This window comes from Neolamprologus multifasciatus, chromosome 9 (genome assembly GCF_963576455.1).
Source record: "Neolamprologus multifasciatus chromosome 9, fNeoMul1.2, whole genome shotgun sequence".
NCBI classification, from domain to species: Eukaryota; Metazoa; Chordata; class Actinopteri; order Cichliformes; family Cichlidae; genus Neolamprologus; species Neolamprologus multifasciatus.
In genome coordinates this window covers 20,187,448-20,215,441 of record NC_140447.1, presented here as the reverse complement: position 1 = coordinate 20,215,441, position 27,994 = coordinate 20,187,448, and the positions used below count along the sequence as shown (strand labels likewise).

At 39.4% G+C, this 27,994-nt stretch overlaps 2 protein-coding genes across 4 annotated transcripts in view; one reads left to right on the top strand and one right to left on the bottom strand.

Annotated features, from left to right (window-relative positions):
• Positions 1-196: 196 nt before the first annotated feature.
• Positions 197-4,081, bottom strand: LOC146511489 (uncharacterized). The gene is made up of 7 exons (XM_085172528.1): positions 3,862-4,081; positions 3,615-3,759; positions 3,202-3,315; positions 2,947-3,091; positions 1,085-1,233; positions 844-977; positions 197-726 (listed from the first exon to the last, which is right to left on the bottom strand). The coding sequence occupies exons 1-7, from the start codon at positions 3,965-3,967 to the stop codon at positions 578-580; spliced, it is 942 nt and encodes a 313-aa protein (XP_085028654.1). The 5' UTR covers positions 3,968-4,081; the 3' UTR covers positions 197-577.
• Positions 4,082-18,095: 14,014 nt separating this feature from the next.
• The window catches only part of dlgap1b (discs, large (Drosophila) homolog-associated protein 1b), a 97,043-nt gene continuing 87,144 nt past the window's right edge, over positions 18,096-27,994 (top strand). The window contains exon 1 of one of the 3 annotated variants that reach the window (XM_085173248.1): positions 18,096-18,317. The gene's annotated coding sequence lies outside the window, so the exon portion shown is untranslated. The remainder of the gene's footprint in view (positions 18,318-27,994) is intronic. The other 2 variants (XM_085173250.1, XM_085173249.1) reach the window with 2 other exon arrangements.

Here is a 27,994-nt window from a genome sequence, read left to right as displayed (position 1 = left end):
CTGAGTGCATTTCTTTCCATCTCCAGCAGGGTTTTTGTTCAGTGGGACAATTAAGGAAATTATATGTCTTAGTAATAGGCAAAAATAGTATATCCTTGAAACATTTTATTGATTACTAAGGCTCTCACACACATAAAACTTGTGTATGTATTTTTTCCATAACTCATTAAATAGAACATATAATCAGTTAAAGGTTTTAGTGCAGATTTTATGTTTTGGTATATACATTTTATTTATACTTAAAAACAAGAAAATTAAATAGAACAAAATGTTCATTCCAATAAAAAAAGACAAATAAATACGGTGAATTATGGCATGATAGTCTTATCCCTCTTCCTTGTTAATATTCCTTATAATGAGTTTAGCATATTATTCATTTATTTCCGTTTTCATTCATCATTAAAAAACAGCACAATCCAATTATTTATCCATGTTCTACATTTTTAAATCTAAAATTGTTTACAATTCAGTTTTAAAAATTATTAAATGACATTTTCCAGGAAAAAAATGAGCATAAATGTAAACACCAACACAACACTTGAACAAAAACTTACATTGTAACTATTCAAACTAGTATTCATAGAAAGATTTTTCTTTGTCTCAAGGCTATTTCAACCGGTGACATAGTCGGTTCGCTGTCTTTGTAAAGTGGAACTTTGTGATGCCTCCATGTGACAAGAGCAATACGAATCACAAACATGATACAGGAAGCACTCAGGATCACAGCTGAGAAGAGAAGAGGAGATCAAATATTTTAATGTAAATAATTAACAGTGTGTAGAAAAAAGCTTTCTTCTTCTTCAAAAATCAAGAATGCTAATTTCACCTCAGTGCAAACTTTACCTGCAAAGATGTAAATGAAACTTCCCTGAGATTCTGAGTTGTTCAGGGTGCCTGTTAACCACAGGATTACCACAGGGTAGCATGTCACAACATAACGCACATGCTTATCCAAGCAGAAGTTCTCCAACAGAAACCTGAACGCAAAGGAGGACAGAAACAAAGGATTGTCCTCTGGTGCCCTCTGCTTATGCCAGAAACACCACTGGTGAAATTATAGAACACAGCGAGGAAGCACACTCACCAGACCAGCAGCTCCATCAGAAGCAGCGTCAGTGCTATCATTGAACAGTCACATCTCGCTGTTTCTGCCTGATACTGCAAATATATCGTCAGGTTCAGCAAGGCAGAGAGGGTCCCCCACGTTGCACACACTGCTACTCCATTTTGAACCTTGTACAATACAATGAAGTAAGTAAGTAAGTATTATATTGCTCAACAAAGCCAATGCATGTTAATGCACAATAGAATTATCCATAGCAGCCTGCGTCTAAATCCAAAGAGTATAATAAAAGCTAATAGTGCAAACAATAATTAAGAGCGATTTCCAAAAGTGATTTATTTTTTTATTGGTTGGCTAGTCTGTACAATCTCAGAAAGTAATGCAATATGACCATTGATGTATTCCCATGTGGAAAAGAAATAGTAAAAACTTGCATAAGATGTGGCCTACTTCATATAGTGAATCATATAAGGCTTATATGATTTACTCATGAAAGTGGCCACTTTCTCATTACTTTCATATATTGTTTTAGTAAGTATCCAAAACATACAAGTTTCATTTATATAATTTTTCAAGGGATCTTATATCTGTTTTCACTCTTGTATGCTTTTCATACAAGTTTCACACAAGACAGATACAAACTTTATAAGATTTATATATATCTTTTCCATATGGGTTGAACCAGGTGTGTATGGATTTTTTTTAACTTGATGAATACTACTTCATTATCAAATTTGTTGTCAGTCATTTTTTTAAATCATTCAATTCACTCATCATTTCAGAATTACAAGCAGACAGTTTGGAAGTTGTGACCTGCTTCAGTAGTTGATCCTGAAGCGCTCGTAAGACTAGAAGTTTCTCACATGTGACACTTTAACATGTTCACAGATAAACACAAAGGAAGCAGATTTATGTTTTGTTTGTTTGTTTTCGGCTGACTTTAATCATCAAATGTCACACCACTGTCGCCTTTTGCGCAGACACCACACAGCCAGTAGGACCTATAATTTATGAATATGGTGTTGGCACAGCCAGCAGCTTTTATGGAAGAGTGACTGTGAATGGAAAGCTACTGATACATTTATAAAACACGTAAAGGTGTTACAGTCTTATATAAAGTGCTGTCTTTACCTTTACTCTGACATAGACTACCTTGGACTGTTTTTAGCCCTTTATATGAAGAACTTTCTGGAATTTACTACTGCTTTTAAATTCTACCTACTTCCATCCTGGATTATGTTACGAGCACACGTGAATACTGAATGGCAGTTAGTACCACCATATAAAAATTGCTTTTTATAGGTATCATATTTTTTTTTTAGATAAACAATGACAGGTGACATTTTGCACTGTGTCATTATTTATTTAACAAAATTAGGCCAAAATATAGTAGCAGTGTGTAAAAAGCTAAGTACACCCCACGATTCACAAGCTTGTAGGACCACCTTTAGCTGCAAGTTGAAAAAAAAAAGTTCTGTTTGACTTTTTCAGTCTCTATTATGGTCGTAGAGGAATTTTGGCCTACTAAACTTTATAGTGTTGTTTCAGTTCATTGGGGCTTGTAGGCATTTGTGCATAGCTCCCTTCATGTCTCATCACAGCATTTCAAACAGCTTGAGGTCTGGACCTGGACTGGACTATTGAGAAGTGGCTGCCATGAATTTGAACAGTAAATAACAATTTTCAACATGCTAACTGAGGCCTGTAATTTTTGAGTTGTAGCTCTTGTTTTTTTTGTTTTGTTTTGTTTTTTTTTGGCATTTTATTAATATTAATCAAATGCATTTCATTAGCAACACCTGGCTGCCACTTAACCCTCTTAATTCCAGTGGGAGTAGTAAGGCTGCCCTTAGCTTTTCACTGGACTGTATATATAGTTTTACCAGGATTCTGAAGAGCCAGAGGTCTGTGATGTGGTATTTGTTCAACCAGGCTCCATAGATCTTCAGACCATGACAGGAGAAAAATAGGATAATGTAATCGGTGAGCATCATCAATACTGAGGTTATCAGTGTTGGCAGCAACAATCTATACACACAAACACAGACACACAGACACACAGAAAACAGACATTTAAACTGGCCCAAATGACAGTAAATGATACAGCTGATTATCTTTAACTGTGCTCGTTCACTTACTCTCTGTCATAAAGAAACAGCCATGTAATGTTCAAACAAAGGCTGATTATAATAGAGACATGAAATCCATAGGGTAGCACTGCTGGCATGGTGTACATCCAGTCATAAGCATTCCTGTGGGGAGCATGGATAATATTGTTAGATTGGGAGAAAGAGTGCAGAAAGAGTGCCTGTGGGGAAACAATCAGACTCATAATACAGCGTGAGAACAATCTGCAATATCTAAAGAGAAAATGACTGCACGGAGGCAGTCTAAATTGCCTCTGGACCAGGTGGGATGATTTTCCACATGCAATTTTTCATATGTGAGATAAAAGAATACAAAAATCGAATCTTTTCTGGAGTGTGATGCAGTTGCCAAACATTGCAGTCTCATGCGAATTGTATGTGTAAATACAACAAATGGGACATACCTTCTGCAGAGCGCAAGTAAAAAGTATATATACATGGCCAAAACCCAAAAGTATGTGAAATCCCACACGAAAAAAGTCCACTGAGCAGGAGTTATCTGTGTTGTATACTTAAGTGTCACATCCTCTATGCTCTGCTTGAATACAACTGTAGGGAGATAAGCATTGCACTGTTGTAAGCAGTTTGTTATTTTCCCAGTACTATAATTGAGTTCTTTTTACATGAATGAATTCTTCTGGAAATATTTACCTGATCTGGAACCAAATCCTGAAAGCGAGTCGAACGTGATGGATGCTAAAAAGGTACACAATCCAACCAACATGAGCACCACACGGGCTGGGTTTTGATTTGCCATGATGTTTTGCTGGAGGGTAAAAGTCCACAAGAGGATAATTGGTCAATTATAAATAATTAGCAATGAAATATATATATATTCTCAAATATTTTTGTAAGTAGCCAAATCTACACTTGTGTAGTCTTTCCCATTCCTTCAACAAATGCAGTTAATGTCCTACAGGTCAGAAAATGCCACAAAATAACAGCTTGCCTTGGGTTGATATATATTGTGTCATATCTTTTTATGTTGCTGCAGTGAGCGGCAGGTTATCTTTACCTATCATAAAGAGATTGCTGTTAAAGCAGTTAAAAGCAGGTTAAAGAGTAGTGAAGAGCTTGTGAAAAGAATATGCTAGCATAATTGAGGAGAGAGAGAGTAAAAACAAACAGCATTAACCTACCTACAAGGAAAAAGCTTATAAGCACGGATTACAAGCAAACTACAAACATTGGGCTCAATAACATGTTTTCTATGATATGGTATTTGATATTATAACATGATTTTCATTATTAAAACATATGTTTATGCAGATTACATATATTTTTAAAAAAAAAATTATGAGTTTTTAAGAAACTACACTTCCACTGATTATTTTTTTATTACAGTGAGAGTTTTTTTTCCACATGTAAGTCACTTTAAAGATAAATCAGTGCAGGTTTTGTGTATGCAGCTTGCTTCCACACAGTGGCACCATTGCATGATACTGTGGCAGTGTTTGAGTGCATACTGTATAGAAGTGCCAGTAACACTATAGCTCATCAGTACATTGTATATGTAATTAATCTGTAATTGTATCATTTTAAAGGAAAGTACATTTTGGGGTTATGATGCTGTTTTCATTCCTACTAGAGAAGTGATCCTAAAATTATGACTCTGGTTGAGGCACGGTGCATGGCAGGGTGTAGATGACCAAACTGAGTTAAAAATAAGCAAGCGATCATGGTGACTGCAGTTTTATTATTGATTAAAAGTGTGGGGCATAAATTATTTTACACTATCAAAATGGGACAGATAACAGGATGAGAGCCACTGGAAAACTGTAACAGGCTATACAGAGCTGAAATGGACTGATTCTTATATAGCGCTTTTCTACTCTCCTGGAGTACTCAAAGCGCTGTATACAACATGCTTCATTCACCCCACTCATACAAGCACTTCTAAACACAAGTGCAAACTAATCTACATTCACACTCCGATGAACACATCGGAGGGCAACTCCTTGCCCAAGGATATTTGACATGCAGACTGGGGAAGCCAAGGATCAAACCACCAACCTTCCAATCAGTAGCTGATCTGCTCTACTACCTGAGCCACAGCCACCCCATAAAATTCAGTTTAGTTAGGCGACTCTTTTTCACCTCGAAGACGACAGTTTTCTACCAACCAAAGCAACACACAAAGTGTATTTGGCAATTTTTACAAACTGTCAAATACACTTTGTGTGTTGCTTTGGTTGTGTGTTGACAATTGTAAAAATTTGTAAAAATTGTCAAAAACAGTTTGATATATTCCTTAACTTGTGTGTCATTTTGTGACAGGTGAACGTGTTTCCATTGTTTATTTTGCATTTTAAAGCTACTAAGACTTTAGCAAAGAACAGTCCAACATCCAACTACAATAGCATGGTTGGAACCGATGCCAATTAACACTGAGTGAGTGGTAGTGGGTACACCTTGGACAGATCACCAGTGTCTCACAGGTCTACTGTACCTGATTTCACAGGTTAACCTAACATGCATGCCTTTGAACTGTGGGAGGAAACCAGCGTAATAGTAAGACTATAGCTGGTAAAATCATATAAAACATGGGTGTTTGTGTCTTTCTGTGTCATTTTTCCGATGATATAATTATTCTGCTGCCAAGGATTGAGATCGTGGGCAGCCGGACTGTGACACGGCAGCACAGCTGAGGTTAAAGGGAGCACTCAATCCAGGAAAACTCCCCCACCAGATTCCTCACCCAGCACCAGCTGTTGTCTAGTGGTGTGTTCCACTTAACGCTCTGCAATAATTAATGCTGAGTTCCCCCAGTGGAACTTGGATTGCGGGCTTTTATGGACAAACACGTGGAGTCATAAACACAGGTATGCTATTATATATGGAAGACTCACATTTTTTGATGCTCATGAATACTAACATGACCATCAAGTCCACAGGCTCTTTGTTAAGACACTAAATATACAACTATACTACTTTTTTATGATGCTGTTATCCCACAGTGGGTCTGGATGATTCTTTCAAGTTGACTGAGTGATTGCTGTGACCCGTACTGCTGGCAGAGGACAAGGTCCAATTTGTCGGCTGCTCATCATCTAATGAATGAAATCATATCCAATTACACGCCCGCCATCTTTGATCACTTACATTATGAGAGATCTGTGCATGATGGGTTTTATTAAAGATCACTGTCAGCTTGGTAATACATTATGATTCATGTACTCATGTACATCTTGGCAACAGTGAATTTTCACCCCCTTCTGAATCACACAGCGATTACATCCAAATACTGCTAAATATTAACATACTGTCAACATTTTTTGGGGGGTGCCAGCATGAAAAGCAATTACCTTGGACAGACAGGGAATCAGATAAAAAGAACAGAACAGTTTGTCGCTAGAATTCGTGATCAATCACAGCAAGAAAAAGAAAAAAGTGTGTTTGAAAAGATCTTAAAATTACAGCTATGCATGGCAACAGCTTCCCCAGCATCATTTCTGTTCAAACTAGATTGGACAATTGGGACATTTCTACATGAACCGTTTGGTAATTAGGGACCGTGACTAACAAGCTCTGTGTGTTTGGACCGTTTATCTTCTCGCAGCCCAGGCTATGTGACTTTCACGCTGTATTTATGGACGACATTTGTGGATCCCTCTGGAACCAAGGCGCCTAATGTCACTATTACACTGCCATGACCAATAGCGGTGACTGTGCCAACTAGATTACAAATGAGGATGGCAAAGGACAGCAAAGGTGAGAGTGGAGGATATTAGCCCCCAGATTTAATCAAGACTTACTCAGAGTCCCAGAACTCTAATTTAGCCCTTTATTAGAGACGTGTTAAAACTGTACACACCATTGAATCTTTAGGAAAGAAAAATAAGATGTTTAAGTCTCTAAAGCACAGGCTTAAACAAAACTATGAGTTACACCTCAGTGGGGTTTGTTAGGAATCTAAAAATGACTCACTCCTTTTGACCAAGCAGTAGACTCCATGTTTTCTCTGATATAGTTTTCACATGTATCACATTCAGTGTGATAACCTTGCTTTTTTTCACTCACATAAGTCATACAAGAACAGAAACTGAAATGAAATCATTTTGTTCTGGTGGAGTCTGTTCAAATAAAATTTTCATTCTTTTAAAACTATGCTAGCTACTGTTGTTTACTGTAAGCCTGCATTATCAGTGAAGATCAAGTTTGGACACAGATAAAACTCAGGTTGCTTACAGAATAGACTTACAACCTTTCTAAATGCCGCGGGTTGTCTGCGCTGCAAGTGCAGTGTGAAAATGTTAGATGGCTATCAGGCAAGCCATGTGACGGTGTACTAAATTTGATTTTAAAGATTAAATCTTCTCAGCTTGACCTAGAACTACAATTGGTACAACAACAAAAATAATAGATCACTCTCAAATAAACGTTCTTGTATGAAATATGAAAAGGCTTTTATAGTTGTGTTGATAGTTCAGTGGCATGCTTGCCATGTAAGTAATGAAAGGTAGAGTTTATGCAGCAGAAAACTGAGACATGACATGGCTTCATGGGCAACATGCAATCAGAGTGTAACAGCTCTGGTTCTCAGAAATGTTGGTCACCAGAGCAAGATGAATCAGAGAGGCTGAGAGACAAAACCCTGGTGGGAAAAGTACATAAAACACCACTTGTTGCCATTCTAATATATCTCAGACTGTTTGATTGATTGCCTTGAAATGTGACGCAAACGTTAGTGTCCCCGTTTTAAATGTACATCGTTTTTTGAGGTTATCTGATTGAAGAAATTAGATTGTACACATAAATATACATTGATTAGTGTGTAACTGATTCATTCTCATAAAATTTGAATTGATAAAAAAACATACATTGTAGCAGATGCCAGTTTGTGGAAGCTGTCCTGTTGCCCAATCATCTTTAATACAGATGGACATCCCTGTTCGGCCTAGGCATGTTTTATGCATGTCTGCATAACTAGTATACCAAAGGCAGAGGAGAAGAGAACTCGTGGGCGTTTGCGGCAAATTTTAATTTACATCAGCATCTACACGCTCGTGATATGAAGGATCATACCTATGTTTTATCATTTCATCATGAGATATTATTATGATCCCTTTTACCAAAGAAGCAAAAGAAAAGGAAAGAGACGCGACTGGAACTGGATTAAACGTTATCCTCTTCCTCTTCACATCAAGCCTCACCTCCTTAACTGAAGTGGGGGCTCCAACACATGAAAACATTAATAAACAGGCTCATTTATATTGTTGCGGGTACTTATTGTCAGCAGATTAGACACACGACCCTCCCGTCTTTGGAAAGCTGACAAGAGCACATTATGGCAGCTACTATTAGGCTTGAGTGCCTTACAAAATTACACGTTTCCTCTGATAAACAGTTTGATTACCTTCTTACATGACATGAGAGCTTATTTGCTAAGTCCAAAAGTGTTACATCTACTTCAAAGAAAGTTTCACTGGTACCAGCTAACAGAGGGTAACAACAGCAGGTATCGTCAGAAAAGCTCATCAGATCCTCAACACCTCACCTTAATACTGCTGTCTTTAGACGGGAGGGAGCTACATTGACTTAGAAACTCATATTACTCCTTTAACAAAGTTTTACAGCCTCTTCCAAAGTTAGCATACATGGATACATATTGACAGCTAAGGTAAACAGCAGACTGACAACCCACACTTACCACAGATTCATAAACCATAGTTGTTTGTCCTAAAGGCCACTTAGCTATGATGTAAAAAAAAAAAACCAAAAACAAACAAACAAAAAAAACCCCACAACTCAGTACTGCAGAGATCTAGTGGTGAGATTTACAACTGTAGGTTTATTTATTATTATTTAGTATATTTATTCACACTGTCATGGTCCCTGTGTCTCCCCGGCCAGCCCCGCTAGGCTACATTAGGGCTGGGTATCGTCACTGATTTCTAGAATCGATTCAATTCCGATTCACAAGGTCCAGAATCGATTCGATCCACAATTCGATTTAATTCGATTCGATTCGATTCACTTCGATTTGAATCTGGGAAATTTTGACAGTCAGATATATTATAATTCAGATCAGTACATTTACATATTTTTGTATCTATAAAAAGGAAGCTGACACACGCAAGACTTTATCAAAGGTTTGAGCGTCACAGCAGATGCCTTTGTGTCAAAGTAGCTGAAGATAAAACACAGAAACACATGAAGGTGATTTTTCCTGGCCTGGGATTTTATAAAAATATTCTGCAGTACATCAAAAACGAAAGAAAACCATTAATCAACATATGAACATTACCTCTGAAGTTACAGCGGTTTTATTAGAGACACGGCTTAGCGTTTTGCATTTTGCATAATTTTAAAAAGTTTAAATTTCTTCAGCATTGAACGGCAGAAATTAGGTTTTCTTTTCGGAAGTATATAAAACGGAAAGAAAAAAAAAGTCGGCGATAGCGCTGTAAACAAAGGTAGACTTGTGCTTAACAAGCAAGCGAATAATGCAGAAAACAGTACAGAGAGAGAGAGAGAGAGAGAGAGAGAGAGAGAGAGAGAGAGAGAGCTGTGCCTCATGGTAGAAGCAAAACAGTAAAAGTAAGAGTGAATACATGACGATGTTTATGTGAAGCGTAGTTTGGATCTTCTTTTGCTGCTGGTTCGGTCAATATTGTTTGGAGAGACATCAAACTAACAGCTTTAGAATCAGCGCATAAAGGGCGTGAACACAAAGCGCGGACCCGCCGACAGATCAGAATCAGCGGGCTGTCGGCTTTCAGCCCCAACTGTGAGAAATTCGACATCTAACTGATTCTGATCCGCGGGTGTGTTTATGTCTTTGTGCAGAATCCGTGTTCCTGCTCTCATTTACTGTTTTAGCTGTTTGGTGGTTGTTGAAATTTTGTGAGATTTCACCAGAGATTCTGGCATTTCGGGCAAAATAAATTTGTATTAAAAAATCGATTCAGGATTTTAATGAATCGATTTTACGTAATCCAAGCCAGAATCGATTTTAATCGATAAATCGATTATAAAAACCCACCCCTAGGCTACATGTGTTTTTGTTTTGTTTTCATTTCCCTTCCCTCCTGCTCCTGCAGCACTCGGCCGGGGCGGAGCTCTCTTCGGGCTCCTGCCCTTGGCATGCACTGCCACTAATCAATCACCTGTAGCTTATCACCATTCCCGGACCCTACTAAAGGCAGCAGCTCAGAGCATCTCGTCGCTGGAATATTGAATCACCACGTTAGTGAGAATCCCAGTTTATAGATCGGTGAATTGTGTCACGCATCGTTAGTGATTGCTGTCCTTCCTGTTTCCCCACAATCTGGGGAAGTGAGCGTGAGTGAGCTGAGAGCGGAGTGTGAGGAGCGGCTGAGACCCCGTGTGTTTGGAGCATCCGTCCCTTTCCTCTTCTACCCGTGGACCCGTGGAAGCCCTTCCTCAATCCCTCACTTTTGTAAATAGCACCTGGTGTGTGATAAAGCTAAAAGACTGAACGCAACCCACTGCCTGCGCTTGAGTCCAGCCCGCTAGCCCCGACACACACAGGTTTTCTTTATAAGTTACTCAATGAAAACTTTTGACAATATAACAAAATCTGTGCAAAACAATCAAAACTGATATAAGTCTAAGCTTTGTGGTCAGTGCTAATTTGCAAATATTAGTAGCCTATGCCAAATCACTGAATAAAGATGACGTTGGCATGCTAATATCAGTATTTAACTTGTTTCATTGTAAACTATTGTCTTAATTTATCTTCATCTTTAAATCTATTCCGAAAAAACGAGAATGTCACATCCAACAGCGTATGTATCCAAGATGAAGGATGACAAGCAGACATTTCTTTGTCTTTAAAGACGACAGGCTAAAAACAAATCCTAATTTGTTTGACTGAATTCTTTACCACCATCACCCAATCACCCAATTAAGGACCATCTCTCACTGTCAGACCTCTGTATGGGTGCTGTCATATTCATGACTGCCCACATATTGAAGTTGACTTAAAGATTTCGTTGCTGTCATGTAAATCTATTCCTTGCTGTCACATGAAACATAAACAGTTTTCCGCAAATTACCCATCCTGTCCAAGAAATAATGCATAATTGAACCGAAAGAAAAGCTAATGGAAGGTAAAGTGAACATTTAATATGCAGAAGATTAATTGGTGCCCTCCCAAAGGGGACAAATCTATGAAAAGCAGTCACTGCAGAGAGATCCATATCAAGAGAAATAAGATGATGTGTGCTTTGGTATGGCTTGGCTCCTCTGGTCTGTGTCATGATTAATTATACTTCTGTAGAGGTTGTATCTCATTAAGTTACTGATAGTGTAACTGTGGTTACTCTAGAGTAATGATCCTGCACCGATACCCCAGCGTCAAAGCTTTCCTTTTGCAAACTAACATTTAACAGCGCATGTCTTCCCGCAGCAGCATGTCTCTCATTCACCAGCTTTCTTTCTATCCATCATCCATGATTTACTTTCATATCCACCCACCCCCGCTCTTTCATCTCTGAATCCAATACTGTCGGAGCTATAAACTCCCAGCAGCAGAATACATGGTGGTTTAGTGGCATTGTTAGAGTGTTTCAAATGTGAAACTGCTTGATTCCAGGGAAGGTTTGCATGGATTTGTTTCTCACAAAGACATTTTTCCCTGAAACTAGAAAAACTCCATTCTTGGTGCTTTACATTGTATTATCCATTTGCATTATTCTGTGCTGAAATGTTGTAATTACCATGCCATGTCTAATTCTGCTGCAGTTGGTTATCCATGTATTTCCCAGCATCCTGCAGAAATAGAACTGTACTTGTTGCATCTGGGTAATTTGGAGAGTACAGCAGTAGTACAGCAGTAGCAATAACAAATCATTTTTCCAATATGTAAAGTTAGTGGTGCCATTTAAAATTTGTAGCTGCAAGAAATCTACACTTTGTAATCTGTAAGCCACAGCTTTCAGTCCCTGAATTTGCGCCCTTTTGTTGAAATTAAGTGACGCGCTGACAGGTACAACATCATGACAGAATTTATTAACAAAATTATTTCAATATAAACTCAAAAAATATAGTAAATGTACACTGCATTTCTGCTCCTATAGTTTAATAGCTTAACTTACATGAGCGTATTTAGGTTTTGTTTTGGTTTTTTTGGACTGGTTTGGGCAATAGAGAGAACTCCTGATAGATGTGACACAAACTGACCCTTTTTCAAGGTCGTAGTCTTTAGTCAATATGAGAGAAGGTCTTCTGACATCTGTCATTTCAGTTTGGCCCAGAATCATAGGAAAAGGAAGAAGAGAGAAGGAAAGGGCACAGAGCATGAAAAGGAAACAGAAAGCAGTGCAGTGAAGCAAGGATAATGTAGTCCCTGTTTGGTTCTGTCAGCACCTTCCTACCTGTCAGTGAACAGTTCAGGCAGGAAGTGCTCCAGTCTGTCTCAACCAGAAGGACATGGTAGCTACACGGTGACAGAAGGTAACGACACAATGCTATGGTACCAATAGTACGAGCTTATGCCCAAGAGTAGGACTTTCTTTCAAATGAAAGAAAAGATCTTGTGTAATGAAAGCCCACTGGAATGTATGAAATATGTAGTGTCAAGACTGCTCTGTGGTTATTAGAGAGACTATCCCATGGCTTCCCCATGACTGAAGGGTCAGCGCTTCAGTGTGTGCACCATGCTGTGTATTCATCTGGACAGTTGTCTTCTGTCCTGTCAAGATGTTTCTCAGCGAACTTGCTTGAGTTGGACACTCACAGCTCAACAATGAAAATGTAAAATGCAGCCCAGCAATATTAAGTACAGTTTAAAAGGAAGGGGCAAGTTGCTACACTGGGTCCTCACATTAACATGCTTTTACGTGTCTGTGTTTTCCTGTAATATCTGGTTTGTGCTGATTTTCACACCACTTTCCAGTTTAATTTCAGGACATATCTGTGGTTTCCTCTTCTCATATCATAGGTTAAGTTATCAATTCTTTAGACTGAGAATTTGCAGAGAATTTAAGAAACTCGAATGATCACAAACAAGGCATACTGAGAAACTGACTCAGTAGTAAGCACCACTGCTTCACAGTAAGAGAGTCCACATGGGGCCAGGGTTTTACTGTGTTTACATGATCTTCTAGTCAGTCCTCATGCGGGGATATGCTGGTGGACTACTACTCCAAGCTTTCAGGATGGGTTAAAAATGGAGATCAATAACAGATATTTTTATTCTCATCTCTTCCTTTTTGCTCTGGTGTAGGGAGCTGTTTTCCTTTACCCATGAATCTTGTTCTTTCCCACTCATCCCCTGTGCTGACAGATGACCGCTGTTACACTCTTACTCGCACTGTTCAATATTTAATACTTCCCCATGAATTTCTTTTGTAAAGTTTAGCTAAGTGTGAAAAGCAAAAGTCCCGTAGAGGGGAATGAGAGGCTAAGCATGAATGGCAGAGGGCAGCCGCGTAAATGTGAGCAGTAAAAAAATGTAAATGTCGCCTATTCTGTTCTGAAAGATGAGGAGTTTGATTCTTTTTTAAATCCAGCGGTTTAGAGTGTTGAAAGTAAGGCCAGAGGTACAAAAAAGACTTTTACCAATTTGGTTTTAGTGGTATGTGTTAACTATTTTATGATAATCCTTAATACATGAACTCAATCAATACACCCTAAATGGATCAATATGATACAATTCCAAGATCCGATTTGTTCATCCTGATCTGAAATAATGTTTACCTAATGATTTGTGATTTTATAATATCAGCATTTCGGGGGCTTGTAATTTTTTAGTTTTTGAAAAACTCATTTTGTATTCCACCCCCTACATCTGAATTATTTAGCTCCAGTGCCATTTCTATTCTTAGTATTTTACTAGTGTTTAGATGGCTGCAGAAGAAGACTTAGCATGCAGTAAACACGATAATCAGCATATTGTGTATGTTCATACAGATCATAAACAAATTCCTCTGGTTTGTGCATCACTTCTGTTCTTTCTTGTGAATATGAATGTTTAGTTATGTGCATGAGGACTTGTAATGAGTTATCATTTCCTTGGGCTAAAAGATGTGCAACATTAACTGTGAAATTAGAAAATGCAACATGTTTGTTCGATCTTTAACTTCAGACCTTCACACACAGCATCTGCCATTGTAGTACACTGTATGTGTGCACACTTAAGTTTAAAACTACTGAAAGGTTTAAATTAGATAGTAATGTTTACCCGTTATTTTCCAGCCTGGAATGAATTTTCTCCAAGACAAAGAGGCTTGGATTAAATCAAGCTGGAAAGCAACAGTCTTGAAGGGAACATCAAAGGTTTTCACATGTCCCTCGGGTCTCTTCCACAAGCACCGATCAAAAATGCTGGGTGGGAATGTGCTTACAGTCTCCTATCCAGTGAAACTGATTTCATCCAGCCACGCCTCGTAGCCGAGAACTGCTAATCTCTCAAGTCTGAAATCGTTCTGAGAGAAGCAGCAGAAGAAGGACAAGTGGCAGTAGAGAAAAGGATTGGAAGGTAGAACTGAAATTGGCTGACATCTGGTGCATACTTCTGCTGCAATCAATAAGCTGTCATGGATGCAAATATATATTTGTTTTGTTAATTTTTTACAATTTCAGTTGCTATGCAGTCCAGATTCCTTTTACTTTTATTCACCCAACATATTTATCTCTGCAAGCAAATTACTCTTTTAAAAGTTCAACTAGTTGATGCTTTGGTCTCATTTTTAAACAGACTCATTAGGATTGACACTGTTATGCTGTCATTACTGTGGCAGCATCAGCAGAATTTTTAATGAATGATTAATAATTTACATGAATATGGCTTGTGCTTCATCTCCAAGCATCATAAATATGATTAATCAAATAAACTGAAATGTAATCATGAGCCACCAGATTATTCTGTTGTAAGAGTCAATACTTAAATTTACATTAAAATACTGAACATTACTAATATTGAATTACATAAAGGCAAATGAAAAGCAAGACATGTATTCTTAATTCTTATAATAGCATCTTGGAGTTCTTTGAGAGCTGAAGAGTCTGTGATTCCTGACAGACTATCAAGATGTCATTTGAGGTTAATTGTGATGACAGAATCTAACAGTTACTTTTCACTTTCTGTCATTTTTTATATGTTTGCAAACCTCCTTTGGACTGAATTATTGATAAATAGCTGGCTGTTGCATGCTGAGTCTGAGAGAAGGGTAAAACATGGTCCGGATTTTTTCATAGACCGGCTACACAAATGCATACACCAAGAGTAGCTGTTCAGTACAAATTCATTGAAAAATGTCTTCAAACACTTCTCTCTTTTTTTAAAAATACAATATTAAATATTTTCCGTTTTGCTGATTTGGTTAAGTTAGCGTTATGGATTTTGTTTTTCTTGGCAAATTTTGAAGGAACCAAGCCTCATAACACACTTAATATGTGGACCTAGGTAAGCGTCATTGGTGTTCTGCTCATCCGAGATACTGTGATGCAAATCGGACAACACATTCCTCCTCAGGGACTAAAAGCATAAGCACAAGTTCCCTTGAAGACATCACATACACACTCACGCACACACACAATCCAAGTACAATGCATACACACACGCTGCTGTGTTTAGATCTCTGCCCTTGTTGTTCTTGAAGGACAGCTCTGAGAGATTTACTGCTGTCAGCTTCGAGGGAGAATTTAGTTTTCCCTTCAGAAAGAAAAGTCTGTCATCGCACTGGGATCAGGCAGGCTTGAATCATTACACCCATAATGAACATCAAATGGAGTGAAATGAGGAACAAAAACTGGCTAGTGTGATTTGTACAAATTTCACCTCAGTTCATTCTTAATGCTTCACCAGCAACGCAAATAATCAATCTTATTTGCATACAGAGCAAGTGTAACAACTCATTATAGCTCTATTTATTTATTTTTTCCTCCCTCCCTCTCAGACTTCGGGTTGTGAGTTGGGTCACAGAAATATTGATTTCACCCACACTTTCCGGGAACGCCTTTATTGACTGACTGCCACCAATAAATTGTTGATCGCTTGTTGATGAAAAGCCTTTGGGCTACAGTAAATCCTCCTAATAATGTGTCAATGCAGCTATTTTCTTGTGCGCTGTCAAACCCAAAGCACAGCCATGTATCACATTCTACATGCATAAGTGATTTGGTTAAACCCCGATCTTTCAAAATCCAACACCAGTCTATGATGCTGCTGCTGTTGTTACCAGGGTTTTGCCATTGAAGTATGCAACCTTGTTATCAGATTCAGGCTGCCTGGCAGGCATAACACACTGGCTGCCATGCTTTGTTGGTTCTTGTTGTTTTTTTAACTAGCAAAGTAGCCTCCAGTCATTCAGCAGTGTCACTGGCAGAGAGAGAGCATAATGGGAGAAGTATGCATTATGTGACACAGTTATGAATTTTTTTGTGTATGTGTGTGATTAATTATTACTTTTTTTTTTTTCTAGACAGATCTATCCAAGAGGACAACAGAAATCGCAACAAATTTGACATAACATCTCTATAAATAAGTCTGGATTAATAATAATGCAGAACACAGAGTAGATGCAGTAATAACGACTCATGAGAATGTTTGCAAAACAGTAGTTTTCTTTAATATGTATAAATTTAGCACAAAAAGTAAGGCAATTTGTGTTTGGTTCAATATTTTATTCTTGTAACAACGCTCCTTGCAAATTAATCTTATATCATTGGAAAGCCTGTTTATGTCCCTTTTAAATGATGCCACAATTGTAAGAAAAATGCACTTGTGGGTTGAGCAGCATAGCTAAGTAAATGGACTGGGCCCCTGAAAAACAGATTTTCTCTGCCAAATGCATTTTTCTTACAAATGGGATGACATCCACAGTGGTGCATGACCTGTACGACACCTGCTGCGACCAGCCCATATTTCACCCACGCTTAAAATTTGTATTATTTTATTTATCACGTACAATCTTTTGATATAAATTGGCTTAAAAACTGAGGCTAAAATGCAGTTCTTGATTCCTTTATTAAAGATGGGAATTGAAAACTTTAGCTTAAAGAGCTGTGTTAGATTAAATCATTTATCCCTAATATTTTAGAGAACTTCCCTCTCAGATTACTGGCTTAACTGTGGTTCCTAGGATATTTAAAAGTAGAATGGGAGGCAGAGCCTTCAGCTTCCAGCTCCCTCTTCTGTAGAACCAGCTCCCAGTTTGGACAACTACTTTAAAAAATTAGTCTTAAAACTTTCCTTTTTGATAAAGCATACATGGCTGGATCAGGTGACCCTGAATCCTCCCTTAATTATGCTGCAATAGGTCTAGGCTGCTTGGGGCTTCCCATGATGCACTGTGTCTTCTCCTCTCACCTTTAAACACCACTCTGCATTTAGTCATTAGCTACTATTAGGCTAATATTGGCTCTCTTTCAGTGTGTCTTTTGTGCTGTCTTCCTCCCCTCACCCCCAGTGGAAAAATGGCTGCCTCTCCCTTAGCCTGCTGGAGGGTTCTTCCTGTGAAAAGGGAGTTTTTCCTTCCCAATAGCGCCAAGTGTTTGTTCGTAGGGCGCTTGTCTGGGTGTTTGGGGTTTCCTGGTATTACTGTAGGGTCTTTGCTTTACAATATTAAGTGTTTTGAAGCCGCTATTGTTTTTATTAGACATACCTGTCAATAACTCCTTGTACAGCCTCAATATTCCTGTTGTTCAGGTAAATGTTGAGTTATGGCAATATTAGCTTCTAGCTGTTAGTAATTAACCTTTAACCTAGCCTGTAAATTAGCTAATTAAATGCAGCTGTGAGTATATTTACATTTTCCCGCCTTATGCTTATAACAACCTAAGCTTAAGTGTTAATTCAAATGACATCGTAAGAATTTTAAAGCTGGTCTCTAATATGTTTCGTGAGCCAAAACCGGACGACTCTACCGCGGAGGAATCCAGGCATCAGACTCCATGTCGGACTTTCCCTTTCTCCGTTCGTGTGAAGCGCTGTTTCATACGTTCAGTGATGCCTCTGCAGCTCACGGACGGAGCGATACAGGAAGATACTACAGTCAGTGGGACCTTATCATCCAAGTGACGTCGTATATGATCAATCCCGACTTGTAATAATCTCAAAGCAAAGAAGCAATTTCAGCCGAATTCCCAGGACTACTCTGGAGGCAACTGTGGGACGGTCAGTCTACTGTGTTGACAAGGTAGGGCAACTGCGCAAATTGTTTTTCCCCCCGTTTCATTCATTCTGCAGTGAGTATTTGTTTGCACCTGTCGTGACTTAAAAACAATCCTCTCTTTGATCAAGTAGTGTTTCGACATCTACTTTTATTAAAACATGCAAACCTGGGATGCAATACTGTTTTTTCTCATGTTGTCAAATTATTTTTTTTCACGATTTATTGTTTAGATTTATTTATTTTTTTTTACAAGTTTCTTTAAAACACGGGGCACCTAAAAAGGAAAAAAAAAACAAAAACACAAAACGCCTCATATTTGGGCAAAGTTGTTGGGCTGGACGTTCCCCTTTAGCACGTTGACAGCTGTCCCTACCACTTGCCGCAAGTGATAATGAGGCAAAAATATCCAATCACCCTTTCCGTGCGCCTTGACGGAACAACCGCGTCTGCAATTGCGTATTTGGGATTTTAATATGACGACAAAACTGCAGAATTTGTCTTTTACAAGAACACAGTAAACAGTGATTCTTCTAATGAATGCTTGGGGGGGGGGGGGGGGGGGTCAGAACATGATCCTTCCACTTGTTAGACGAGGATGCAGCATTGACCATCAGAACATGTGCCATGACTCTCCACGTCCAGAGGTTTGGGGGTAGCATTCTGTAGCATTCTGGTCACTTCTTAATATCCAGCGCTGAAGCCTTGGAGATGGTGCGAGCTCTGCTGGATATTAGGGGTTAAATTCCTTATTTCTATATCCACGTCAAGCTGCTCTGTGGGTTTATTCAGACTATTCTTTGGTCACCCAGTCTCCTTGGAAATTGGCTTTGGTGTTGAATGTATTCTGCACTTCTTCCAGCCTGAATGTGTGATTCCAGTCATTAAAACACTGCCTCGAGTAGTAGCCTGTGTAATTCAGCCCATACAAATGAACAACGCTACATCTGTAAATTACTCTCTGGACTAACTCCAGATGTGATGTGAATGGATCACTTGTCTGATGTAAAAATGCACAAGGCGTTTGTCTGCAAAAATAACGCTGCATTAATGGCTCATTATGGATGGGAATGATACACTCAGTAATTATTGCGTGTGTGGAGGGGCACTGATTTTTATATATATATATATGCATATATGCATATGCATGCTACAAGGTAGAGAGAACAGAATTCAAGAATGACAGGAAGGGATCAAGGCTAAGAGGTTAACGAACTATGAAGAAGCCATTAATAGACTCCCAAAATGAATTAAGCACTTAACACACACAGAAATGGGACTATTGACTGAAAGCTGCAGCTCATGCAGATCTGCACATTTTGAGGTCATGTGCTACGGAACAAGAAGCATATTTAATGATTTTTTTCCCCCTCTCTCCCCGTGTTATCTTCCTCTTTTATATTCCTACAGAAATTGAAAGGCATTGCACGGCAGACCTCCCCCCCCCCCCCCCCCCCCCCAGCGCATTCTCTTATCTGAAAGAAGCAGGGAACAATCCCTCAATCTGTTGATCTTCCCTCGGCGCATGTGTCACTTCCTTAAACTATAATCATGCACGCTTTCCTTGTTAAACACAAGGACCCTACATCTGCTCACCTTTCCAACCCAGTCCTCCTTTACAGACCCTCTGCATCTCATATTACTGACTGCAGTGGCTTCATACCACCATGGAGGAGGAGGAGTGTCTGAGTGATCATTAGCAGCATTTCGTCTTTGCCTGTCAGTTAATGATGGACTCGGGGCTGAACTCTAAACCCTATCCTTCATTAGCTTCCCTTTTGTCTTGATGCTGTTATCAGCTCTAGTAGCATCCCCTTGTGTCATTTCCACATATTCAGCAAAGTCACAGAAAATGTAAGAACTGACTGAACTGTGGATGATTTGTAGCCATTACTTTGTCCACATCAGTAATCGAGGGGCTTGTCCTTGTCGGACTGTATTTTTGTTGATCCTGTTTAGTTAAAATCGCAATGATATCTGCTCTGCTACAAAAAAATACGTTTAAACACTTCCTCGGTTACTGCTTTCTGGGTGCTGCCAGTGGAATATTAAGAATGCTTTCGAGGTGAGATAATGGATGCTGAATATCTGTACTTTTCACACTTCTTCCTTCCTCACCAAGTCTCACTCAATCATGCAAATAATGCTGTCCAGATGTAAATGTATCATCATCGCGGGCAGGCCAAACAAGCTTGCTTTCTCTTCTGCATGAGATTGCCTCTTAAGCCACGGAAGCCTGAAATTAAAGTGCAATTATTAAAGGGGCCATCAGATTTGAGAAGCCTGGGGGGCAGAAGGGAGGCTTGGACTAGCAGTGGGACAAATATTGCTTTCTGACACCTCAAGGGTTTACAATAAAATTAAGGCACGATGACGGCAAAGAAGATTTCGCAAAGCACAGTGATGACATAGCTGTTACTCATGACTTGTCGCCCCTCAGGTTTTATTAGTGAAGACCAGAAGTCACAGTCATATCATAATGATGGTTGTGGATGACAGCAATGATGAGTCAGCTATTGCCGGATTCTCTGATGTGCTATAAATCCAGGCTGTGTTCTTTTTTTCATTCTTGAATTTTAATTACACTGCACTGTTCAGCAGCGCCGAGCCCTGTCGGGTCTCACTACGTCTTGTTGCTCGTCTGTGGTTCACTTATGAGAACAGGACATCTTCTGTTTCCAAAGTTTCACTCTGGCAATAAGAAGACTTACTAGTTTGGCTTGAGGGGACTCTTCAAGCACTCCTGCTCTACCCGTCTAATCTCAGCCTGCGCACTTTCTGGTGCTGCTTAGATTGGTCGTATGGGAGCTGTCAGCAGGCCAATTTAATTTCTTCAGCTTTTCTCCTGTGAATCTTTTTTAAAGCAGGAGAAAAAGCTGTGGGTTAGCTCAGAGAAGCTAAAGAAAGTTATTCTTTAGGATCAAACTACGAACTTAATAAAGACGGTTGCATTAGAGACTGTGCACAGGCCCCCGTGAAGAATTGGTGTGACATCACCAGTGAAACGGGACACACTGTGCCGGATGCTGAATGAACGTATACTCGGTGCACGGCAACCTGTACTAATACTACACTTCTGAGATTATCTGTCTTTTGGCAAGGGTTAAGCCACAAAACGCTTTCTGCTTCCTAGGATTTGCTCGTAATAGCATCTCTGATATTGTACATTTTTTTCTATATTCTTGAATGCCATAATTCATTTGTTTATCTGAGACAGTCACTCAGCTGACAAATATAATTAATTTGTGGGGACCCTGATATCAGACTGCAGCTAAAGCATGAGGCAAAGTACACTGACACTGATAATGTCACTTTGGTGGATATACAGTGCTCCGCTGTGGGATTTCTGTGTGTGCAGCAGCTTTTGAGTCACTGATGAGGAGCATTGTTTGCCATTACAGCTTCCCTTCATGCCTGCTAATGCCTGTAGGTCACACTACAGTCTAAGCCCCGGGCTGCCTTTCTTTCTCACTGTTGACAGCATGCATCTCTATACGCATTTAAAAACACAAAGTAGCGTACAGTGTATCTTTTTACATCCAATCTGCAGTCCAAGGCTTTTATGTTTGAAAACTGTGATATATATATATATATATATATATATATATATATATATATATATATATATATATATATATATATATATATATATATATATATAAACTGTGGGGTGATTGCCTGCTTTTCTGTTTTCCTCACACCAGAAACTAGAGCACACATTTGTTAGTATAAAGACATACATTAGACCTGCTTTTGCCAGGGAACAATGTCAATTCTGGTGGGAGAGTGAGAGAAATGGGGAGAGAGTCATGGTCGTTTGCCTTCCAGCTATTGCAGCATGCTCCAACTGTGAAAGGCCACTGCCATTGTTGGGTAACATAATCCACCAGGGAGGCCTTCAGCCAGACACTGGGGAGGACTACCTATACACACACTCTCCCTCTCTTTCTCTCTAAGTAAAGATGCATATCCCTTTCAGTGTTGGAATCAGCTGCTGAATGCTAAGCAATTCTGAAGTGTTACCGAACTTGTGTGTGAGGTTACAGCACACACATCCCATTATTGTTGCCATTCTGAGCAGAAACACTCTGCTTGCTACTTGCCTCATTTAAACTGTCTTTTGATAGTGGTAGATCCTGATACTCTCCGGTGATGGCGAACTGAGGGCCTGGATTAAGAAATACAGACATGCAAATGCCTCCTCTGTGAAAATGTACCCCATAGATAACTGTCTGGATGGTTTTAATCAAGTGTTGTGGAGTGTGTGGTCACCTACTGAATGGATGCCAACAATAATGTGTCTGTGAGAAACAGATTTGTGGTTTAATAGTGGAAGCAGTAGCTCACAATGGATCACATATAGACTCGTGCTTACAAGTATTGGGTTGCTTGCAATCTAATTAGCATGAATGGTTTCCCATCATAGAGGCCACATACTCTGGATGCATATGCACATTAGATAGAGGATGCACTTGAGGGAGATATACATGATTCAGGCTGCCTGATTAAAGTATTATTTATCTATCCGTACACAATTTAAACCAGAAGATAAACAGAAAATGTAGTTGGCTAACTACTTTGATTTCATTAAAAAAAGATAATCAAATTCTTTGGTTTCAGTTTTCAATTTCATTCCTAATGCATGCCATAAAGCAATGGAAACATTATGTTATGACCTCAGTGGTACTAGATTTGAGAAGCTGAATCCACTATATGACTGCCTGTACTGGAGAAGGACATTAAATTTGATTCTCCTTAGCTCTGGATGTGTGTAAACCAAATGTAAGAAGTTTTAACAACTGCGTAGTCTCAGGGGAAAAAACACAAAACAACAACTGCTGCACAGCTGTTATGCTTTCTGTATATGTAATGTGTAAATCTATGCCAAAAAGGAGTCTATTGAGGGAATCCTTCTTGTATTCTGTATTCCAACTTACAAATGTAATTATGTAATTTTTTTACAGTGCCTAAAGAATGCCCATTGATCCTAAATTCATATTGAATATAATGACTCAAAACATTTTAAATTGGTAGATTAGATTTCTCCACAGGTAAACATGAATCAGGAATTTGAGAAATTGTTACATTTAACCACCGAAGTAGAACATTTAAAAAAGTGGTTCAGGATGACTTGATACATCCACATGGTCTGATTTGAAATTCCTCCACTTTAACATTAGCTGGATTATTTAAAAAAGCCAAATACCAGTCATGTTGTTCCTGAAAAGGTTTACACATTTGCTTTTCTCACTTACAGCTCCATGGTGTTTTTTCTATGCGTGTGAAAAGCCCCTTCCAGCTAAGTGAAGTCCCTAAATGCCCCAGTTGCGAGGTGGGTTAGTAGGTTAGTAGACATGTGTCTCACATGCATGAGAAGTGGCATCATGACATTGTTATTTAAACAGGATTTCACCCTATAATTCCAAACAACACTGACTGACTAAAATCTGAAAAGCCAGCGGCAGCATTGATGCTATTTTTTTTTTTTTTTGCACCAAAGTCTGTAAGCGTGTGTGCACAGTAAAGCCAAGGGCTTTCATTTGCATGCATACTGAAGCTTTAGGAAAGTCTAAATAGCTTGTCTCCCAGACTGACAGTAATGAGAGGAGAGGATTGATGCCTCTTTGAGAAGATTTTGACAAGATCTTGCTGTTTTGGCAGGAGGCATTAAAGATTATGGTATCGATAGAACAGTGAAAGGTAATCCTGAGCAGTGCTTTATTTTAAGCCAATAATAGTGTGTGCACATGTCCATTTTGCTACATTTTGTCATTTTTGCTAAAAGCAGGGGTCTTTTTTTTGTATCCAAACAATCAAAAAATATTTTATAACATATATAGCCTGTTATTGACTAAATAAAATCTGATGACTGTCTGACAGAAGTCTAGCAGCTGTTTTTAATGTGGGTCCTGTTGCTGCAGCACCCATGTTTTCATGGCAATCATCCTCATGAAACCCTAACCACCTGGGTAGGATGCTTAGTAGGAGCACAATCAGTGTCATGTCAAACTATTTGACCATCAAATAGCACAGGTGTCCCATCCCTGCGGTAATAAATTAATGTGACATTTTCACCGTTGCCTCATACTGATGGGAGATTTTCCAATCCAAGCCTGATGCACCGTGTTGCACCTTTGGGAAGGGAGCGGAAATTTAAGAGGCATTTAAGAAGAAAAGCCGGAGCCTGCTTAGGCATGTTATTGGACCATCAGTTCCTGAAGAATGGTAAAATGGTAAATAGCCTGTATTTGTATAGTGCCTTACTAGTCCCTAAGGACCCCAAAGCGCTTTACATATTCAATCATCCACCCATTCACACACTGGTGATGGCAAGCTACATTGTAGCCACAGCTGCCCTGGAGCGCACTGACAGAGGCGAGGCTGCCGGACACTGGCGCCACCGGGCCACCACCAGTAGGCAACGGGTGAAGTGACTTACTGTTGGAGCCGGGCCTCGAACCGGCAACCTTCCGATTACAAGACGAACTGCCAACTCTTGAGCCACGATCACCAAAGAAGTTTTGATGTGGGGGCAAACATATTGCACACAGCTTAAACTGTTATTATTATTATTTATATTGCGCAATTAGGAAAGTTTTGTTTTTAACACAGGCTAATGTCATTACTTTTGGCATTTTTGGATTTTCTCTTTATAGCAAGGACAGAAACCCTCCTGTTTGGATATGTAGCCGCCAGAACATCTAATCTTTTTTTTAATTTACTTTCAGTAATATTGAAAACTGATCTGCTGTCAGAAGCTGTTACGGGTAGAATTAACTTCTGGGACAAAAGTACTGCATTTGCTGTAACTGCTTCACAATAAAAGCCACTCCATGTTTTACTAGTTGGTTGTTTTTGATGTGAAGTGACAGCAGTAGACAATATTCAGCTTGCCTTCAACTAATGCAGGTCTGATATGGTTATGGAGTCGGCTGTTAACATTGGGGCTTATCTAACTCGGGACATGTTGCTTTTGTCAGTATACTTTTATTTAAAGGATGTCAGCCATTAATGACACCATAAAAAGCATCAACAGTATCGATAACAGCATTTGATGAAGTTTAAGCCTTCAAGATTAAAGCTTAAAGGAAAATTCCACTTTCTTTTACTTTCATATGTCAAACTATCTTTATTGTTTCAGTTTTTATTGGTTTCCATCAAGGATTTCCCTCTTTTCCCCAGATATCATACAATTGTATTACTCAGCATACTATTTTTCTGAGGAGTGGCTTAAAGGAACAATAGGGAGGGGGTGGGGGGGCTTTTCTTGACCAGCCAGCATCCCTTCGTGCCCCAGCTTTCTGCAGTGCCCTCTAGCAGCTGGCCTGGCCGCCTCTCACTAGCTGTGACAGGAGAAGGAGGAAGATGATGAATCAGGGACATGACGAAGATATCCCCAGCATCGACTTCTCCGTGAGATGCTGGGCAGTGTCACGCAGGGAGAAAGTGTGATCACAGTTTTATTTATCCAGTTTATAGCTCATGGGCAAGTGTGGTTCCTCAGCCTTGGCAGACTGTTTAATAAGGCCCATGTGTATGTCTCTTATTAGTTTCTGGTTAATGACAGAGCACTTTGCAGTCTCCCTAATAATGGTGTTTTAGTGTTTTACTTAACTTGCTATATATTCAATCTCCTCCTTTTGCAGAACGCTCAGCAGTGGGCATTAGCATGTCACGTGCCTGTCAGTCTCCATGGGAGGTCCAGACTGTCATGTGATCTTACATCGAGGAAAGCCTCCATGAGCAAGGCTCTTGTGTATTTAAAGCAAGGAGATTTATTTAAGAGCCCATTACACAAGATAAGCTGCAAAAGGTACAGCTCTAAATGGAATAGAGGAGCCTATTTGTAAATGTCCACAAGTGCCTGACTTTAAGTGCATGGCGGGGAGATGAATGGAAACGATAAGCAATAGAGGGTAATTTTAACAATGGGTATTTGAAAGGGTAGATATTTTGTGATGACAGCCTTTAATTGATCTCATCACTTTTCAATGGGGTTTTTATTGAGCTCATCTAAAGCCTGACAGCGCTAGCTAGAAGGATAGCTCTCGTGTCCTGAATGTCGTACAGGAATTCTGATGCATTTCCCCCCCCCTTTTTTTAAATCCTGCACAGTACACATGCTTATTTTCATCCAATCCTTGATAACAAAAGCCTGCATGAGATCGTCAGAGGCAGGACTGACTGCGCAGGGAGGTTTGACACAGTTGTTTTAGATCCAGAATGGCATCAGTGCAGGCTGAAAGTTAGTTAAAGCATTAAAAGGATGCACCCAGTATAGCAGTTTGTGGTGCTAAACCATGTCATATAATCAACCGTTAAATAACTTAGGGTAAAAAGGTAGCACATGCGGGGCTTCAGGACAAAGTAGACTTATCTCAATTTCACTAATTAATCCAGCCCTGTCAACAAACATGCTAACATTTCGGCCTACTGGCCTCCATCAGTGCATCGGCGCAGCCTCAAAGCCCCTTTGTGTTTTGGATTTAATTGAGAGAGTGGCCCTCAAGCATAGTGCCAATCTTCCCAGTAAACCCTACAGGGAGCTTTTCCTGCTGTGAAAAGTTGAAATACCCATTGACTTTCAGTGGCAGCTTACAGTCTTTTCAGCTCTTCTAGCTTCTCTTATTGGAACAGAGCGTAAGCTGATGTAATTTCAAAATTACACGATTGATATTTGAGTAGTTAGAAATGAAGCTTACAAGTGTCCATCACTGGGTAAACATGAAGTGTATTTGTCCCATTTTGTATACAGCACATGAATACAACATGGGGTAATCTTGATATGGTTGCATGATTCATAGGATTAGTTTGGATTAGCGAAGCTAACTTTCACATGACAGCAGTAATAATCTGTTCTCAAACTAATAACAATAATCAGGTTGGGAACTAATTCCCACTTGAAACTGACTGTAACACTGCAGCACGTTTTGACACTTAAATAATTGATAAAGAGAGGAGGCACAGGGTGTGGGTCTAGATGTAATCATAACATGTGCTGGAGTTTCATATAGGACCTACGTACTGAGGAATGTCCATGTGAGAAAAGGCAGGGCCCTAAAACTCTGCCAGATTTCATTTCACGCTCTGCAGAGCACAGCCTCTGAGACGGTGACATTTACATGGCCCTCTATACCACTGCCAGTTGCTGCAGGCCCAAGGCACTGGCTAAATCAGGCACAAGGGCCAATGAATGAGGAGGCAATGCGAGCGGGAGAACAAGGAGGAGATGGCTAATGTGCTGTGCAGAAGAGTCAAACAAGAGAGCATGATTTCACGAGTTGTTAAAAGGAGTGTATCACGTCACAACCGTCCTTAAATTAAAATACTTTTCTTTGGAGGTAGATGCAGATGTGAAATCTATTACTTGTGCAGTGCTAATGCATCACATTTGCTCCTCTGTTATACATTATTGGGAGTGCTTCCAGTATGACCAAGACCTCTGTAAATGATTCTGGTCTCTTTGTGGGAGTTGTGTTTTGCACAAACATAATAAAGGAGTTAATTTAGGGAAAACTCATTAAACAAATAAATGGCACTGCATGTGCATCACCGGGGTTGAACATTTGTGTGTGAGTAGATGGGTAGCATTGGGGGCAGGATTGTTCAGGGATTATCTGCTTCAACGACCACCTGGTTCTCTCTTAACCAGGAGGTCATCGGGCCAGTTTGAATTTAAGTCAACCCCCTCCTCCTACTTAACT